Raw genomic sequence first — 20670 nt, forward strand, 5'->3', positions numbered from 1 at the left:
AGTGTGGAAGAAGTAAGCATTCCGATAACAGGCATAGGCAGTGTACGGTCGACAATTAGACAAAAATGTACCATAAACGTCCACTCTAGATCAAATGATTATTCCTTCACGCTGAATTGTTTGGTCTCTCCTAAGATTACTGGACACGTTCCGTCGGTCAAGATAAATTTGGAGAATTGGGAAATTCCTCATGGTCTAAAACTGGCTGATCCATCCTTCCATGAGCCTTCTTCTTCTTCTTCTTCTTCCATGAGCCTAGCCAAGTTGATTTGCTCATTGGAATGGATTGGTTTTACGAAATTTTGAAACCAGGTTGTTTGAAATTGAACGACAACCTTCCTAGTCTTCATGATTCCAAATTAGGTTGGTTAGTTGGGGGAAAGCTATTAGAGAGTTCAATGTCCAATCTTGCACTACATTCCTGTGCTGTTCGTGTTGATCCAGTGGAAGAGCTGATGCAGAAGTTTTGGGAGGTAGAAAGTGCGTCAACAGAGGATGTTGTTTCTAGCGAGGAAGAGCAGTGTGAAGCACAGTTTGCAGCAACCTATCGTCGAGCCAACACTGGTCGTTTCATCGTTCAACTCCCATTGAAGGACGTCGCTTCGCAACTGTCGGATTCCCGCACCATGGCTTTGCGAAGGTTCTACATGCTCGAGTCGGAACTGCAACGCCATCCGGATTTGAAAGCCCAGTATGATGACTTCATGGACGAGTACGAAACCCTCGAACACTGTCGAGAAGTTATGGCGCGTGATGACTCCCCTGGAAATGGCACCTGCCTCACCACGCCGTTTTACGCCCTACTAACACAACAACCAAATGCCGCGTTGTTTTCGACGCTTCCGCAAAGGTTTCTGGTCTGTCACTCAATGATGTCTTGATGATAGGCCCCACTGTGCAAAGTGATCTTTTGTCCATCATCCTACGTTTTCGAAAGTACCGCTACGTCATGAGTGCAGATGTGTCCAAGATGTATCGTCAGATTTCGGTAGATCGTGATCACACTCCACTACAGCGGATTTTTTGGAGGAAGTCGTCCGACGATCCATTACGTGTTCTTGAGCTCTCAACTGTGACCTATGGCACCGCAGCAGCGCCCTTCTTGGCTACTCGGGCTCTTCTGCAGCTTGCACGTGATGAACGAGAAAGGTTTCCACTGGCTTCTTTGGTCGTCGAGAAGAATATCTACATTGATGACGCTCTTTTCGGTTCTGATGACTTTCACCAGGCGTGTGAAATTCGAGATCAACTGATAGCCCTATTAAAGGCTGGCGGAATGCACCTTCATAAGTGGTCATCCAATACCGGCCGATTACTGTCCCCTATTGCTAGCGACGATAGAGATAGGTGTGTTTCGTTCAGTGAAAGTGAGGTCAACGAAGTAATTAAGACGTTAGGATTGATGTGGAATCCTTCAACTGACGAGTTCTTGTTCTGCTTACCAGCTCCATCCCAGGTCAACCGACCCACTAAGCGTCAGGTACTATCCGAAATCGCCAAGATTTATGATCCTCTTGGCCTAATTTCTCCTATAGTCGTGTTGGCTAAAATAGTCATGCAAAAGTTGTGGATCAGTAAACTGAAATGGGATGATACATTAGATGGCAGCCTTCTGGAGGAGTGGAGAAACTTTCTAGCAGCATTGCCATCGTCGGAGCAAATTCATATCCCACGGCAAGTGTTATTATCCCATGCCGTTAGCTACGAGCTGCATGGTTTCGCGGACGCCTCGCAACGAGCATATGGAGCTTGCGTGTATGTTCGGTCAATATGTTCTGATGGAACCGCATCACTTAGACTAGTCAGTGCTAAGTCAAAAATAGCACCCATTTCCCCTCTGACAATCCCAAGAAAAGAATTACTTGCTGCTCTTCTCCTATCAAGACTGGTTACCAAGGTAGAAGCAGCTTTGGAGATGAATTTTCCCTCCATTGTTCTATGGTCTGATAGCCAAGTTGTTTTGGCATGGTTGCGTAAACCTCTTTGTAATCTTCAAGTTTTCGTCCGCCATAGAGTTGCAGAAATCACGTCCAACGATCGTTACAATTGGAAGTATGTTCGTACGGATCTTAATCCCGCTGATACAGTCTCTCGAGGGCAGTCCGCCAACGACTTGATCGTTAACGACCAATGGTGGAATGGTCCATCCTATCTACGCATCATCGACTATCGAGAAGAACGGCCAAAATCGCTACAGGAATGTGAAATACCAGAGCTGAAAGCAGAAGTGGCCGCACTATCGGTGATGAAATACGACGAGTTCCCGCTATTAACTAAGTTCGCTTCATTTCGGAAGACACAGCGCATCGTAGCCTACATGCTTCGGTTCCTGTCAAACGCTAGAAGGAAGAAGGAAGATCGTTTGGTGTCCAGGTACCTTACCATTCCAGAACTACGAACCGCTTCAAACGTTATAGTTGGAGCAATCCAGCACCAGGAGTTCTCCAAGGAGATTGAGTGTTTGAGATCAAATGTTCCTAATCATCGTCTTAATAATTTGAAGCCATTTTTGGAAGGAGATTTGCTGCGAGTTGGTGGACGGCTGAGTCATTCTCAGCTCCCATTTGGAGTGAAGCATCAGTTAGTCCTCCCTAACAAGAGTCCCATTGTGCACCGTTTGATTGCAGAAGTTCATCGAGAAAACCACCACGCTGGTTGTACCAGTGTGCATTATCTTTTACGACAACAGTTTTGGTTGATCAACGCAAGATCAACGATTCGAAAGGTTCTGAGAAGCTGTATAACATGCTTCAGAACCAAACCCATCACTATCGATCAGCAGATGGGAGATTTACCACCAAGTCGGATTACTCCAGCACCAGTTTTTGAGAGGGTAGGACTTGACTTTGCAGGTCCAATTTTCGTCAAGCAATCGGTGCGACGAGCAGTTCCAGTTAAAGGGTACATCTGTGTTTTCCTGTGCATGGTGACGAAAGCCATTCATTTGGAAGCCGTCGAAGATTTGTCAACGGATTCGTTCATGGCCGCCCTTCAACGCTTCGTATCCAGGCGAGGATATCCAAAGCAGATGTTCAGTGACAATGGCACAAACTTCATCGGTGCGTGATTTGCGTTGATGGAATTATAACAGCTGTTTCAGAAGGAGGTTACCCAGAAGAAGATCTTTGAATATGGTTAAGCGAAGCAGATCGAATGGAGGACAATACCCCAAACGCCCCACACTTCGGGGGACTTTGGGAAGCCGGCGTGAAAGTGTGAAAACAGTGCTGAAAAGGTTTACCAGACATCCTCTTTAACGCTTTCCGGACTATCCACCCTATTGTGCCAGATAGAAGCAATCCTCAACTCGAGACCATTATATTCCCTATCTAACGACCCGACGGAACCAGAAGCTTTGACCCCTGGCCATTTCATCATTAATCGACCGTTATTAGCTATTCCGGAGCCATCTGTGGAAGGCGTTCCTACAAATCGATTATCCCACTGGCAGCACATCCAACAGCTTCGAGAACATTTCTGGAAGCGATGGTCGAGAGAATACCTCAACGAGCTACAAGTGCGCGGAAAGTGGACCAAACAGAAGAACAACGTAAAACCGGGTATGATTGTTGTGCTAAAGGATGACAATTTGCCCCCGCAATGCTGGAAATTGGGGATAGTGGAGACAGTGCATCCTGGAACAGATAACCTGGTAAGAGTGGTAGACGTTAAAACTAAAACTGGTACATATAGACGACCCATACACAAACTTGCGCCTTTGCCTATAATAGATAATGAGCTTACTTTCACAAATTCCACATTTTGCCTGGGGGAGGATGTTCAGTTCATTCCCAACCGAACTGAATGTCTAGCCGCAACATCAGATGAAGAAGACCAATCTTGCATCACACGAGGCTCCGCCCATCAAAATTATCCACACCGAAAGCCCACCCGTTCCAGCGTCACCGGCAGCTTTTCGTATACATATACGGAGGCACGACAGCAAGCGAAAGTCATCCCCATCCGGAAGCCTGGGAAGGATCCTTCCTCACCCAAAAGCTATCGTCCCATCAGCCTTCTCTCAGGATTATCCAAGCTATTCATCACCGGTTACTTGAGTCTGCCGAAAATCTCAACATCTTGCTCGAGGAACAGTTTGGTTTCCGACGCGGTCGGTCAACTGTACACCAACTGACCCGAGTTACCAACGTCCTCAGACGGAACAAGTTTGTCTCGAAAACATCCGCCATGGCCTTACTCGATGTCGAGAAGGCATTTGACAATGTATGGCATGATGGCCTGGTGTACAAACTACAACGCTACAATCTTCCCAGCTACCTGGTGAAAATCATCAACAATTACCTGTCGGCAAGGACATTCCGGGTCTCAATCAGCGGAGCGAGTTCCAATGCGCACAACATCGTCGCAGGCGTCCCCAGGGCAGTATCCTCGGGCCCCTGCTTTTCAATCTGTTCACCTCCGACATGCCAGAACCTCCAGAAGGCGGCATTCTGTCTCTGTTCGCAGATGACACATCCATCGTCTACAACGGTAGAGTGATCAGAGCGCTAGTGGCAAAACTCCAACGAGGCCTGGATGCCCTGACAGAGTACCTCACCAGCTGGAAGATCTGTATCAACGCGGCGAAGACCCAGGTCATCATTTTCCCCACTCCAAATCCCTAAACTTGTTCCGCCTGGGGACTGTAAAATCATCCTCAATGGCACGACTGTGGAATGGGCCAATGAGGCCGACTACCTTGGCTTGACCCTCGACAGCAAGCTTATTTTCAGGCAGCAGGTTGACAAAACGGTGACAAAGTGTAACGTCTTGTTGAAACTACTGTACCCTTTGATCAACCGCCGGTCGTCATTGTCCCTGAAAAATAAGCTTGCTGTCTACAAGCAAATCATCCTCCCTGTGATCGAATATGGCATGCCGGTCTGGGAGAGCTGCGCTAAAACCCACCACCTCAAACTTCAACGGGTCCAAAACAAATTCCTGAGGATGATCCTCAACACCCTCCCAGGACAAGAACATCCGAGGTCCACCGTCTGGCCGGAATAAAAACCTTACATGAACGCTTTGGTAAGTGTAAAGAAAAGTTTAGGGTCCGTTGCTTGCATTCGGATCAGGCTCCAATTAGGGCGCTAGTTCCAATCTAGGTTATCAAATTTTATTGTAAATATTAGTGTACATAGTAGTTAGGTTATCAAATTTCTGAAATAATCAATTCCTCCTAAAGGATGATATGGTAAATCAAGCTAGATAATCTTTTGAAATTTTATTGAAAATAACCTTAAAAAAGAGACTAAAGTTGAAGGGCCTTGTGGCCAACCACTTGAAATGTTTTTAAAATACTGTACTATACAAAAATTGAAAAATAAACGAATTTAAGTCAAAAAAAAAAAAAGTCAGCAAGATGGCGTTCAGTTTTCATTCGACCACGGGAGCGACAGCAGAAGCAGCAGCAAGCGAACATCGAAGCATCGAGAACAGTGCAGTGAGCCGAGCGCGAGTGAGACGGCTTGATCGCAAGCTGACAGCCGACCGGGTGCTGACGAGGCCGCGACGAGCCTAGCCGTCGCTCGAGTAACAGTAGCATCAACAGAAGAAGAAGAAGCTGCCTTCTGGCAGTGAAGTGTTGTAATATTAAGGAAGAAGAGAGAAGAAAATGAATACAGTTGTTTAAAGTGTTTTCCCGTGTTTGCTTCCACCCACTGCCCTTCCAGTCCAACAGAGTTAATTAAAATAATTAGCCTTTATCAAGGCTAAGAGTTAATCAAAAATAGTTTTCGGTTGCTGCTAGCCAGGGCGCTAGTCCAGCTCAACCCACCCCCGTGGCTTCATGAGGCGAAGTCATCCCGGGAAGGAACGCAAGGGTCCTGCTCCCACCCGCTCGGTTCCCGAGAGGAACGCGAGCACCCACCGAGGCACACCAGCGCAGTACAGTCCGCTGCCATCCTCAACAAAAATAAACAAGTTTAAATATTAAATATTAAATAAGAAGCCACATAGAAGGCTAAACCGAACCAATCGTACCGTAACTTTCTATTGACATCCGCAAACATCAAAACAACAACTAGGGGGCCAAGTTAACTCTATTTAAACGACCGCGGAATATTCAAGTTTCTTTTTCTCTCGGATTGGAGTTCAAAGACTTCGAGGCATCAATTCATAATATGTGCACATTCTATTCTCATACCAGTATTTCGACTTAAGATGCTAATTTTGTCCTTAAAACCTTCTAGCCTAATCTTTACTGCGCGCAGTTTCTTCGTTATGAATGCATTTCAGGTTTATAAAATCATTGCGACGTTATTGTACTTAAAACTAGATGAATCTGACCTGCTTGTTTCCGGATTCCTGATGACAGCTTACAGCTTCGGTAACTTCCGATGACGGTACCTCATCGTACAGGGAAGTAGCGACCAATATACTGCTGATGGAGGCGCTCACCCCTTGGGATGGCGGGCGGATGGCCTCTCCTCTGACGATGGTGGGACCTTCTGCAGAAAACTACCGAGATGGCCACCACAGGCGACGGCACCCTAGGTAACGTTTACGTAGTGACAGCGACTAGTGTGAGGCGTTCACTCCTATTGGGCGATGGCCAATGGAGAGGTTAGAGCTACCAGTGTGCACACTCTCCCACAATTTCCTTCGAGGCGGTTCGGAATCAGTTCAATTTCGATGATTTAGTAGTATTAAGGTGTGGCGACCTTCGACAGGCCCGGGGTGCGCGAGGGTGAACACGGGCACGACGACGAGGACCAGCCTACAAGCCGCCGCGCTTCTGATTCGCCCTAGAGACAGCTAAGCGAGTGGCTATCCCCTACACCCTGACGTAGATCCTTCGCTTGAAGGATGAATGTGTACTTCAAGAAAAATACAATAACGATTGCATTACAATTAAGGTTTTCGTATGGGTTCTTAGATAAAAGTTTCATAGGAATTCCAACAGTTTACAATACCTGCGCCTCGTGGAAATTCTGCACGTGCAGTACAATAGTACAGCACTAAATTCGAATTTTTTATACTCCCACTATCAACTGCCTATGGACAACAATTTTAGAGAACATTTTTAACACGTCGTTTAGTTTTACACATGTGCAACTCACAATCTTATGTCTTGTCTTGTCTTGTCTTAGCACATACACAGCCAGTATTGAAAAGCATCCTGGAAATGTCGGTTGTATTTCCGAGCATTTTCTTGTCAGTATTAATATTTGTAGCACTGCCCATGATTTCATAGTTGACGTATCAACCATTCAAAATTTCAGCGAATTTAGTTTATTACACCTTTACTAGGTTACTAAAACCGCTGTAACATCGATACGTTGCATGTTCCAAGTCTCATTTAGGTGCTTACGGGTTGAAATCTGTGATGTTTGTCCTTAAACCATTCGAAATACATGCGCAAGTGCAATGGTTGATACGTCAACTATGAAATCATGTGTTCTGCCCATCATAAATAAGACACAAATATTAAAACGGCCAGGCCCATTGGAAGATAATTCATTACTCACCGGCCATCAGATTATTCGGAGATGAATAACATGATCAACGAATGGTGTTCTGAATTCGCGAAAGGAAGAAACGGGGACAGCCGTACCAACCGTTTCACATTCAGGGGGTATATGAAAAAGTATCGTTGGAAGTGACATTGCTAAGAAGATTAGTGTCACTCCTTGGTGAAACAACTTCCAGGGATGGGACACAGGTATTTCTTCCACATGTCCTGGCTCTTAATGCCTTGGCTAAAGCGCCAATACTCGCTCTCTGAAACGAGATAAAACAGAAAAAATAAAATAAAATAAAATAAAAGAAATGCATATAAAAAAATTTACAAACCTTGATCTCGTATTATTACTAAACTTAAAAAAAAGCCAAACCAAACAAGAATTGTTGAAATTGAACTAACAGCTCTCACACACAGCTCTCTATATGAACATCACCCTAAATAACGCGGTTTATTTTTCGCGCTGCTTTTTTATGCGTGAAACTTTTAAAGTCGCATTAAAAAAAAAATGGCATTATTGGTTCAGGAGCGTGACGCTCATAAATTTTCACGTGAATATTCTGAACAAAAGATCTGATGAACGATCATAATGCGATGTTTGCTGCGAAAGAAGTTCAACATGGCCTCACTGCACGGGTCTGAATGCGTTTGTTATTGAGCGAGACTCGAAAATCTAAGCTCATAAGACGACTGTTGAAATTTGTTTCGAAAAAAGCGTACAAATTCGAATAGCGTTTTCAAGCAAGATAACGGAAGCGAACGATGAAAGACGTTTTAAGAGTTTAGAGGGTTTACGAGCATCGGTAGGTGTGAACAAAATCTTTCTGATTACTACTTTTGGTGTAAACTGCATTAGGGTCACGGCACTAAGATTTTTTGATGATGAATCGAAAACGTCACTGTTGCGGTGATTATCCGGTCTATTAATTCTTGCATTTCACTCACGTACTCCATGAACTTCCGTTCTTAACTAGAAGTACTAAATGCATCAGCTCATAAATTACATATAACTACATATGATGTTAATATTGTCTCTAGATACGATTAAGTGTTCGTAATGTATTAGGTGCTTGGATGGAAAAAGGGGCAAACTTACCGAAGTAGTTTGTTATATACATAGGGGAACTGTTCCGATATCCATCTCACTGTACGTATATCCATCTCATCGCTAAACAAAGAAATGCGGCACCAAATTCGCCGCTTCTTTTTGTCAACATGCGTGCTCACTGCTGGAAAAAATCATAAAAATAATAAACAAACCAAATCCCTTTCCATTGCTTTGTTTTTGATGGGATGGAAATAGGAGCTATGAGATGAAGTGGCGAACCGTTCCCATACATACTACTACCATTTCCTTTTGGCTCTTTTACCATCGTTGTCCTCCCAAACTCATAGCTCCAGTGTTCTGATACGTTTTCAAACACTGCATGGACCTTACTTCCGTACCGTAATGCTGTCGTAGTCGGGCGTCCTCATTGCGACCGAAAGTAGGCTCTTACACGCTCTTCCTCTTGGTCCTGATAAGGACCGTTTGCTCCTCGATTACTGTTGGCCCTGAAAAAGGGCCGTTTGTTTGATCGATGTGCTGACGTCAGGGTAGTTGGCCGTCGCTTTACTACTCTGGACTCTGGTTTCTCACGTCGCCGATTTGCTGCCAGACGACGCCAAAACGATCGGTGTCCGGAAGCGTGGGAGGTATTGGACGGTCACCCTGCTGCCACCGTCACCGCTTTGACGCCAACCGATGTCGAAACGATCGAGAAGTCACTGCCGCCGGGTTTGGAATGAATTCGGCTTGTTACCAGCCGATCGCCACGCTGCCGCCAAAACTCCGATGACGCTCTGGATGAGTGAAGCAGTTTTTTCTCCGATGCTCCGTATGTGGCTTCCGAATAGTGAATGAGCTCAACAAGTAGTAGTAAAATTCTTCTTTATTTAACCATTTTTTTTTGTTCTACAATTATTTTTTACCATGTACAGTGATCGGCCGGCTTGGCCCTCCAACTTCAATTTTAATTATTATTATTATTATTTTTATGTTTTTACCTAATTTTTAAAATATAATGTATCATGACGGCCTTCAGGAGGCGCTGGTGTGTTTTTTAAAATTTGCTAACCTAACTACTATGTACACTAATATTTACAATAAAAATTTGATAACCTAGATTGGAACTAGTGCCCTAAGCGCTTCTTGGTCCGAGTGCAAGCAACGGACCCTAAACTTTTCTTTACACTCACCAAAGCATTCATGTAAGGTTTTTATTCCGGCCAGACGGTGGACCTCGGATGTTCTTGTCGTGGGAGGGGTGCCGAGGATCATCCACAGTAATTTGCTTTGGACCCGTTGAAGTTTGAGGTGGTGGGTTTTAGCGCAGCTCTCCCAGACCGGCATGCCATATTCGATCACAGGGAGGATGATTTGCTTGTAGACAGCAAGCTTATTTTTCAGGGACAATGACGACCGGCGGTTGATCAAAGGGTACAGTAGTTTCAACAAGAGGTTACACTTTGTCACCGTTTTGTCAACCTGTTGCCTGAAAATCAGCTTGCTGTCGAGGGTCAAGCCAAGGTAGTCGGCCTCATTGGCCCATTCCACAATTGTGCCATTGAGGATGATTTTATAGTACCCAGGCGGAACAAGTTTAGGGGATTTGGAGTGGGGGAAAATGATGACCTGGGTCTTCGCCGCGTTGATACAGATCTTCCAGCTGGTGAGGTACTCTGTCAGGGCATCCAGGCCTCGTTGGAATTTTGCCACTAGCGCTCTGATCACTCTACCGTTTTAGACGATGGAGGTGTCATCTGCGAACAGAGACAGAAAGCCGTCTTCTGGAGGTTCTGGCATGTCGGAGGTGAACAGATTGAAAAACAGGGGCCCGAGGATACTGCCCTGGGGGACGCCTGCGACGATGTTGTGCGCATTGGAACTCGCTCCGCTGATTGAGACCCGGAATGTCCTTTCCGACAGGTAATTGTTGATGATTTTCACCAGATAGCTGGGAAGATTGTAGCGATGTAGTTCGTACACCAGGTCATCATGCCATTCATTGTGAAATGCCTTCTCGACATTGAGTAAGGCCATGGCGAATGTTTTCGAGACAAACTTGTTCCGTCTGAGGACGTTGGTAACTCGAGTCAGTTGGTGTACAGTTGACCGACCGCGTCGGAAACCAAACTGTTCCTCGAGCAAGATGTTGAGTCGATAACTTTTGGGGGAGGAAGGATCCTTCCCAGGCTTCCGGATGGAGATGACTTTCACTGACTTCCAGGTCGATGGGAAGTAGCTGAGCCGGAAGATCAGCGAGAGGTGCTCAGAGAACGGAGCACTCATGTGTTTGAGCTCCAAATTCAGGATGCTGTCGAAGCCTGGGGCCTTCATGTTTTTCGACGATTTTATATAGGCCGTCAATTCGCCAGCTGAGATCTCCAATTTGTTTTCGTCTTCTTTTAGTTGTTTGCTTGGAAATGAATTATTCTTCTTAATGTATTTATGACATTTGAATTCAAGCATGAATATGCGATAGGGTTACCAAACACAGAAATTAAGATTTTTTCGTTTTCTCAATTATTTCAAATAACAAATTAAATTTACAATGTTATGGAAACTCATATGTGAATATGTACGTTATGTGGAAGATATTGATTTGGAAAATGTATTGGAGGTAACCACTTTCCCTTCGATGGGACTCGAACCCATGACCCTACAGTACGCTAGACTGGTGCTTTAACCAACTAAGCTACGAAGGACCTCCGTCGGCCTTCGCAACCTAGCGGCTACTGAACGAGATCGAGATTCCCAAATTGGACGCATAGTCAAATCACTCGCAATCCATTTATCAAATCAACACTACCACATGTGTATAGTACACGTTCACATTTAGAGGAGCGTGAGTATTCAGAATGTCTGGCGGCTGTACACATTCTTCATCAGCAACTGTACTGATCAAGTGAGGTTGTGTAAGCTATTTACCAGTCGGTCGTCAAGCTCAGACCCGACCGCATTGCGTAGGCACAGTTGTGGTCGAAATACGTATCTGCAAAGATAACGAAAATTAACTGGTGGAATTAAATGGAGAGTACTTAATTCGTCTTAGACGGTTGTTGATTATTTTATTCATTTCATCGCATTCTTACCCTACAAATGCCGGCCTTTCAAAGGATTTCAGGGGTATAGCTGGCACAGCCAACACAAAGTCGCATATAATAGCAAATAAGTATACAAGGTGGAGGCGATATAGGCGCATGTCTCCATTTGACTGCATGCAAAGTGTACGTATATGGCCTCCACGTTGTACACTTATTCGCTATGATATACGATCTTGTGTTTGCTGGGTCCTTTATTCGACGCTTATTTTAGATCACTTATTTAAACAGACTACAAAGCCACACTTTTACTCCATTTTTTTTAAAGAAAAATGACAGACCAGCAAGGTGATTTTTTTACGTCTGCTCGCGACCACAGTTTGCTTAGCCTCCACACATGTGCAACTCACAATCTTATATAAAAAAAAAACTCCTCCTGGGGCCTATTTAAGAAGCTTTAACCACTAATACCGAACTTTTTGTTTGTAACTGAAAGAGCATTATAATTTTTAATCAGTTTTTCTAAGTTATAGTTCTTGAACTCACTTTTCTTCAGTTTTCGGGCTCACACACATCTGACTCGTTTGCCGATCAAATTCAGATAATTGAATATTCTTTTCTGCCTGCTTTGCCAGGTTTTCCGACGCGATGCCCCTGCTAAACATCTATTGCTTTTTTTATTCCCTCATCAGTTCAAATATGAACTGATGAAGCAGTTATGGTCAAGAGTGATGAGAATATCAAAACAAATTTACATAACGACGGATTTTTAACATTGTGGTTCATTCATCCATCACCACCTAAAAAGTACTCGAATAACACTTGCTTATCCCATGTAAGTGATTTGATTGAAATTGTACTTTAATGGCCTAGCTCTTGTTGTTACAATCTAAACACGATGAGTTTCAGATGATGTGTTTTAGCACAATTCTTGCAGACCGGCGTATCGCAATCAGTTACAGGATCGTGCTTTGCTGTTCAGCAGTTTGTTGCATTTGGTGACTGTTTTGTTTACCTGTTATCTGAATATCAACTTGCTGTCCAGAACTGGTTGCTGGTTGACTTGCAGTGCATCCTAGATGTCGTACGCTTCAGAAGTTGCTCTTCTGAGAGAGACTCCGAATGTTCAGTTGACGATCGATTTTGTGTAACTTGACCGCCTCTTGACCGATTTCAACCAAATTTGGAACACGTATATCTCTGTCATTAAAAAACGATTCCATAAAAATATATTTTCCTGGAAATAACATCCCTGAAAATAACAATTTTTCGAAAGTATCATATGTATGTATGTAGATATCCACCATCCTAGCTTAGGTCTTGCTCTAATATTTTTCCGAAAGTATCATATACTTTAAAACATTTTTCAGGAAATGACAATTCCCCGAAAACGACATTTCCCCGAAAACACTATTTTCCCAAAATTGACATTTCCTCGAATATGGCATTTATCCGAAAAGACACTTTCTCAAAAATTACATTTCCCTGAATTGGATATTTCCCCAAAACTGACATTTCCCCGAAAATGCTATTTTCCTAAAATTGACATTTCCTTGAATATGACATTTCCCCGAATTTAATATTTTTCCAAAAATGACGTTTCCCGAAAACAACAATACCTTGAAAAAGGCCTTTTTTTTGAGGATGACATTTTCGGTAAACAACTTTTTCTCGGTAATATCATTTCCTAGAATATAACAAGATTTTATTTGCTTTAATTAATAGTTTTCAAAGTGAAATCCGCCTTACTCTAATTATTGCTGTTATTATCATTTTCTTTATTTTAGAGATTTGCAGTCCTAGGCTGGGTCATCTTTTATTACATTGAATGTTCTTCAATCAATCTTTTTATCTTCTCATTAACTCAAGAAGTATCAACAACATAACACGATAACCGCGCTTACCAACTGATTTTAGCGAAATCAAATTGGCAAATCCAACAACTGCGAAATCAAACTGGCAATCACGGACAAGCTACTAAGGTAATAATCCTAGCCAGCTGGTGACTCTGGTCTTTGCACTCCATAAAAACGTTCCCAATAATGTGACACCATACTTACAGAAAAAATGCCTTACCATTGTTTAGAAAGAAAAATCGTACCGTTATAGGGAGAGGGAGGGGAGACCAGGAATTTTGATTCATACACATGAAATAGATCATCCATATAAGAGATATCAGAGGTGCTACGAGGGGAAGGAATTTAAAACTGCTCAAATTGCGTGCTGTGATCAGATCTCTAAAATATCTTCCATCACGATCAATGCATCTATCATCGATTGGTTTACAAGATATCATGAAATAGCATAGTCCGATTAAACAATTTAATATACTTACATGGCGACCGTGACAGGACTCTATCTATCTATCTATCTTTTTTTTTACAAGGATTAAAGGCCATCAAAAATCTGCGCGACAGACACCTCGAGCATCCACACTATGCTCGAAGGCAAACAGGGATGGGCTCCTCCCGACCTGCTAAAAATGTGCCTCCCGGATAAACCGGGTTCCTTATCCTCCTTGCCTCGATCCCCCCGGGACCACGGGATGCTGCGACTACTTCGGGGGGGGGGGGCTGTGCTCATGCACTTCTTCTAAAATTCCGGCCCCTAGCTTAGGCTAGTTCGCCGACTGGCTGGCTAATCCACTGCTCCACTGCAACGTAGTCTCGATCCTTCGACGGCCATGCACCGAACTTCCTGTCTCGAATCCTCCTGACTCCCCCCGGCGTCGAAGGTGGTCCACCAGTTCCGGCGAAGGAAACTTCCGCACTGGTGGTGCCCCGACTACCGACTATCCCGACTGTGCATCTCACAAGTCGACATAGTGTTCGACCAAAGCGAGGGGAAGGAATATCAAGGAGGTGTGATAATGCACACCTCACAGCTACTTATTAAGACTGTTAACCAGTCCACCGATTCGTTTAACAATCAGTTGAAATTTGACAGTTCAATGGTTATTTCTCCGTGGTTCAAATTTTACACCGAAGCCGACCCATTTGAGTTTTGACAACAATCTGGAGCAATTAATGGACGAGCTTTCGGAAACATTTCTAAACAAATTTCTGGAGGACATCCTTGAATGACTTCCGGAGGAATTCCTGGATAAATTTCCAGATAAATTCCTGGATTCACTTTTGCAGTAACACCCGGTGGAATTCGTGGTTAAACTTCCGGGAGAATCACTGGAGAAAATTCTGAAGGAATAGTAGAAAAGTAGAAAAACTTCCGGAGAAATTCCTGACTGAACTTCCGGAGGAGTCACTTGAAGAACTACCGGAAGAATTCGTGTAAAAACTTTCGGAGGAATTCCTGGAGATATTTCCGGAGGAATTCCTGATTAATCTTCCGAAGGAATCCTTGGAGAAAGTTCCGGAGGAATTCCTGGAGGAAAATACGGAAGAGTTCCTGGATGAAATTTCGGAGGAGTTCCTGGAAGAAATTCCGGAGGAATTCCTGGAGGAAATTCCGAATAAATTCCTGAAGAAAATTCCGGAGGAACTCCTGGAGGTAATTCCTGGAAGTGGCAGAACTGTACACCTACCTGAAACGTGAAGCAACAAAATTTGGATTTGTGGTGAATACATCGAAGACAAAGTACATGCTTCTAGGCGGATCCGAGCGCGACAGGACTCGCCTGCGAAGCAGTGTTACGATGGAAGGGAATACCTTAGAAGTGGTCGATGAATTCGCTACCTTGGATCCTTGCTAACGGCCGATAATAATGTTAGTCGTGATATAAGAAGGCGCATCATCTATGGATATCGGACCAACTACGGGCGCCAGAAGAAACTGCGGTCATGAACAAAACGCTCATAAGACCGATAGTCCTCTAAAGATATGAAACTTGGACCATGTTCGACGAGGACTTGCAAGTACTCGGGGTATTCAAGAGACGAGTGCTTATGACCATCTTTGGCAGTGTACAAAAAGATGATGTGTGGTGGCGAAGGATGAACCACGAGCTCGCTCAGCTCTGTGGCGTACCCAGCATCCAGAAGGTAGCTAAAACCGGAAGGGTACGATGGGCAGGGCATGTTACAAGAATGCCGGACAGCAGCCCTGCAAAGATGGTGTTTGCTTCCTATCCGGCAGGTACGAGAAGGCGTGGAGCGTAGCGAGCGAGGTGGGCTGACCAGGTACACAATTACTTGGCAATCGTGGGACGCATTCAAGGATGGAAAGATGCGACCTTGAGCCGTGTATTGTGGCGTCTAATTGTTGAATCAGTGTTATATGTTAGGTGTAAGCTGAATAAATGAATCGTGAAAGAAATTCCGGAGGGATTCCTGGAAGAAATTTCTGGAGGAACTTCCACAGGAATTCTTGGAGGAACCTACAGAGGAGTTTCTAGAAGAACTTACGAAGGAATTCCTGGAAAAAATCCTTAGAAATTCCTGGAGGAACTTCTGGTAGTAGTAGTAGTAGTAGTCGTAGTTTGGAAAACTTTTGTGGTGCAAAAGTGCAAAACTGAGAAAATGTAAATCGGGTGAAAGCAAAATCCTGTTACGCATATTACAAAAGCATTACTGAAATCGTGTCAACATATGGCTGTGTTTATGTTCAATTATTGAGAACAAATAACATTTACAAGCGAGGGAAATGTTGTTGTCATAGTTTTTTGTTTGCTACATGAATTACTGTAAAAAAACAAATTTCGTTCAGCTAGATGAGGTTAATAACTAACTGTGCAACAGTAAATGAGCTCTGCCGGTCTACGTAGCCACCGCACAAACGGAACTGCTGGAGAGGGTGCCAAATGATTAATGAAAACCACCGTCGGACCGGAGGACCTACATACGTGTGTGGTAGAAAACTGTGACTGCTCGATCGAACAATGAAAAAAAAATGTCACACAGCGCCAGAGTCAACGACGAATCGGCCCAGGAAAATGTTTATCAAAATCATTCTCATTAATTATGAGAAAAACCAGTGAACCGCGAAAAGCAGCACTTCCTTTTCCGGAGGTTGCCGATTGGGGCGAAAAACTGAAAATACCTGCACCGTCGGAAAACTGCAACACAATAATAATCATCCGGGTGCATGGAGGACAGAAGGCACATATGTGATAATCGAATTACGAGGTGGGAAATTGCGAGACCGGACAGAGGGCTCGAACACATGAGATAAGGAAAATATGTCATTCGCTATCCGATAGTAGTTCGGCAGCAAAGTGAACTTTTTATATTAAAAATAATTTCCATATAATACTCGAACGGAAAAGAAAAGAAAATGGGATAAGTCAAAGTTTTGAGGACATGCAATGTTTTGATAAAAAAAAAACACATTTGAGGTTAACCGAAACCAAACTCCACGGTATTCCGCAGAGTTTCTGGGTGGCAAAATCTAAGGTGGCATTTCGCATCTCGACTCGAAACCAGCAAACCATTTACACTATCATACGAACAAGGTGTGCAATGAGGCACCTGGTTTTATGATTTCATTTCGTTAAACTCCGAAAACTTCTTGAGAAAAAAAGTAGCTTTTAACTAAATTAATATGAGTTCATCGAATTTCCAAATAAACTTGTACCGTTTTACATCGAGTTGCCGGACACTTCCGTTTTTCGCTTATTTAACCATCCAGACAAGTATTTGAAGGATTATCGCTACAGGACTTTGAACCTACATGACTAATGTAAGTCTTTCTTGATCTGTGGTTGACCACTTGTGGTAGAAAAAAAGGGAGGCATATCATGTTCAATTACAAACTTTGTACTTTTTAGATTGTGGCTTAAGATTAAACATTGTGAAAAAGGTACGTATTACCCATATTCTGTCATACATATGGCGTAGTTGTGATTAATGAACACAGCATGATAACAAACTTTGTAATAAGTAGGTGGAAATTAAATAACACAAAAACTTTCTTCATAGTTTCTGGCTGTCGTGACTATAGCGAAACTGTCTACCTTTGTTTGGATTGATGGAAGAGATTTATATCTGAGTTATTGAATGAGCTTCATATAAGATGCAGATATCTAATGATTGCTTTTATATTCGTCCTATGCTAGAAAAACAAATTACAAATTGCAAACTGATTCGTCAGCTTAAGCTTTGTTGGTAACACCATCACAAAGCTATAAGAACATACTAAAGGTAAATAAGGTGAAAGTTTCGGTAGTACGGTTTTTAGAGAATCTGCAAATTGATCACAGCAACCCGCATTACCGATACATTAGTTAACCTGTTATAACACGATAGAAAACAAAAACAGCTTTGGAAAGTTTTTAAAATGGTATTATCGAGAGACCTTATGTTTTGCTCTGGCGCTGATAGTTGCGGTATTGTTCCAATAATTACGCATCCCGTACGAAACCTAGGTATAGGATTCGCAAATAAAGGAATAAAAATTACAAAATACCGCAACTGTTGGAACACTGCACTAATAATTTGTGCAATAATTCCGGCTATCAATAATGGAATCTGATGCAATTACATAAATTTTCGCCTTCGGTTAAACTCTCCAGGTAAGGATAATAAAGCACAGCTCAATTATAATCGAGAAATAAGTGTATGGACGTGCTCACCCAAGTAACAATTGAGGTTGTATCATAGTTTTATACCGTTCTTCAAAACCTAATCTCAAAACCTTCCATGCAGTCCTCGCAGTTTCCACAACCTCCTGTAGATTTCTATATAACCAGTTGGCCCAGTTTTATTGCAATCATTAAAACCTGATATGCGATCCAGTTCAGGGCCAACGGTTTTATAATATATTTTAAGTTTCACATGGTCGGGGTTCAGCCAAATCACACCAAGCGCCAATGGAAAATTTCCAATTTTTTTGATAAAGTTTTCGTGTAACAGATTCAATTAATCACAAATCGCATCAGACATCGTTCGACGCCATAGCTGAGGATATTTTACAACAAATGTACGCATGAATTGACATAAAATACTTTCCATTTTCCTTTTGCGAACAAAATATCACAAGTCAGTCTAAAAGCCGCTTGGTGCGGTTTGGTTGAACCCCGACCACATAAAACCTCCTCCAGACTTGGTGGTTTTGAGAACCACTATATGACCATGATACAACCACTTCATGACTATGATACAACAAATAAGCCGATAATTAGACAGTTGTCCACTCTCAGGTTGATTATTTATTTATTGTTTGTACTCGAATAAAAATATGTTTTTCTTCCTGCAATACATGGATTACATGTCAACCACAAAAATATAAGAATTAGATATTATCAGCCATGTTTAATAAAAGTTCATATCTGGCTTTTATTGTTCTATGCATGTTTGAAGGCATGATAAATAATCAGTATTTTAGCAATGCACTTCGTTAATTTGTTATTATTTAGAATTTTCCAAGTTTAATTAATTGCCTTAGTCAATTACTAGTCAATTAAGTAATTTCAATGAATAACCATGTTTGATTAAATAATCAAAGCATTATTCTTAAAACTTATTAGGATGACCAATTTTACCGTTTAAAAGGTGAAACATAAACACGCATGATCTTTCGATTATGAAATTCATTTTTTTCGGGATCCTGGGATTTTTCGATGTTTTCTTAGAAAACTTATTTTTTTTATTTAAAAACGATTTTATTCAATGTTCAGGGGGGAAGATGCGCAGTAGAATCGTACTGGGCCCATAACCTATTGGATATATGGGAGCCCCCTCACAAAGAAAACACAATACTAGAGTATCCTCCAACCCATGGCAGGCTACTAATTGATACTTTTGCCAAGAGCTGCAGCTCTTCCTAATCTTGAACAGATCGCTTCCTAATCTTGATGTAAATCGTTAATTTATCGTTATCGCCGATAAAGTTAATTGTGTTCAACGTAATCGTTTGCTGCGATAAAGATGAATAAACTTAATTATTATCGGAGTTCGAGAATTTAACGTAAGTTAACTCGATAATTTAAAGATTACGCGATTAAAGTTGGTATACAATTTTGACAGAAGCCGAGATTTGGACAAATTGATTGTTCATTTTGTTTGATTTTGATCGAAGCGATACACCAAAAAATTAGGCAGAGCATCGGGGTCGGACCACTTGTACTTGCGCATTTGCTGGAAAGTTTGTTGTACGAACGTCGATTGGAAGGACATGAATTGGATCAAGAATTGTTTTGGAGGCAAGAAGCTCAGGAAGACTGACCCAATGTTGGGCGGCGCGAGGAGATTAGCAAGGCGAATATCAGCTAGTGTACACAACCTCACTGTAGACGGGAGATGGGTAGGAAGCAGGCGCCAAATAGATGTAGCTGATCTTGTACTGTAGATACTTGTCGTTTAATTAAAAGAGAGCTGTAGCTGCTGGAAAAAGTATCAGTCAGTAGCCCTCCATTGAGTGGTATAGATTGCGCATCACAAAGAACCTTGGCTTCGTATACATGCCTGAGCCTACCAAATAAACGAACTTGGAAAAAATCATGTCTGATGGGAGGTATAAAAATATGATATGAGTTTATCACCTAAGTTGGGTTTCGCGTTCAAAACAAATAACTTTTGTAAGAAGAAAAATTACACTGTTTGTGACTCGGACAGTATTTTTTGTCCCGGAATCCCGGGATTTTCGGGATTTTAAAAATAATATCCCGGGAATCGGGAAATCCCGAATTTTCCTAAATCCCGGGATTTTTTGTCCCGGGATGTCCCGGGATGGAAACTCTAACTAGCAAGTTTTATCTTGGTCAAACTAAAAGCTTGGTAGTTTTATATACAATGACAACATGACACCGTAGTCGACTTTTTCTACCCTCGGCATAGCATCCAAGTATTTTTAAAAGTAAGTATTTCAATTAAATAGCATATACATAGTGACAATTGTTAAATGGTATATTTTGTACCATAAAAATGTTTTACTCTTGTTAAATTGGCAAAGCATGTATGGACTAAATGATTGTACCCCGTTTGGCATAAAGTCATTTGGCATAATGCCGTTTGGCATAATGTCGTTTGGCATAAAGTCATTTGGCATAATGGCCGTTTGGCATAATGGCCGTTTGGCATAATGGTCGTTTGGCATAAGGTCATTTGGCATAATTGTTATTTGAGCTGTGTAATGGATAAGTAAGATTTGTTGAGCCATTCAGTTACGTGGTTTCCTTCATATGGGCATTACAGGATAATTGGGAAAGGAATTGTACGGCGTGACAAATTAAG

At 42.5% G+C, this 20670-nt stretch overlaps 1 protein-coding gene across 1 annotated transcript; it reads left to right on the top strand.

Moving 5' to 3' along the window:
* Positions 1-949: 949 nt before the first annotated feature.
* LOC134223133 (uncharacterized) lies at positions 950-3067 on the top strand. The gene has a single exon (XM_062702272.1). The coding sequence runs from the start codon at positions 950-952 to the stop codon at positions 3065-3067; it is 2118 nt and encodes a 705-aa protein (XP_062558256.1).
* The last annotated feature ends 17603 nt before the right edge of the window (positions 3068-20670 follow it).

This window comes from Armigeres subalbatus, chromosome 3 (genome assembly GCF_024139115.2).
Source record: "Armigeres subalbatus isolate Guangzhou_Male chromosome 3, GZ_Asu_2, whole genome shotgun sequence".
In the NCBI taxonomy this organism is placed as follows: domain Eukaryota; kingdom Metazoa; phylum Arthropoda; class Insecta; order Diptera; family Culicidae; genus Armigeres; species Armigeres subalbatus.

What these genes read in the sequence shown, in the direction of transcription:
- LOC134223133 (XM_062702272.1), top strand. Translation starts at nt 950, where the DNA reads ATGAGTGCAGATGTGTCCAAGATGTATCGTCAGATTTCGGTAGATCGT.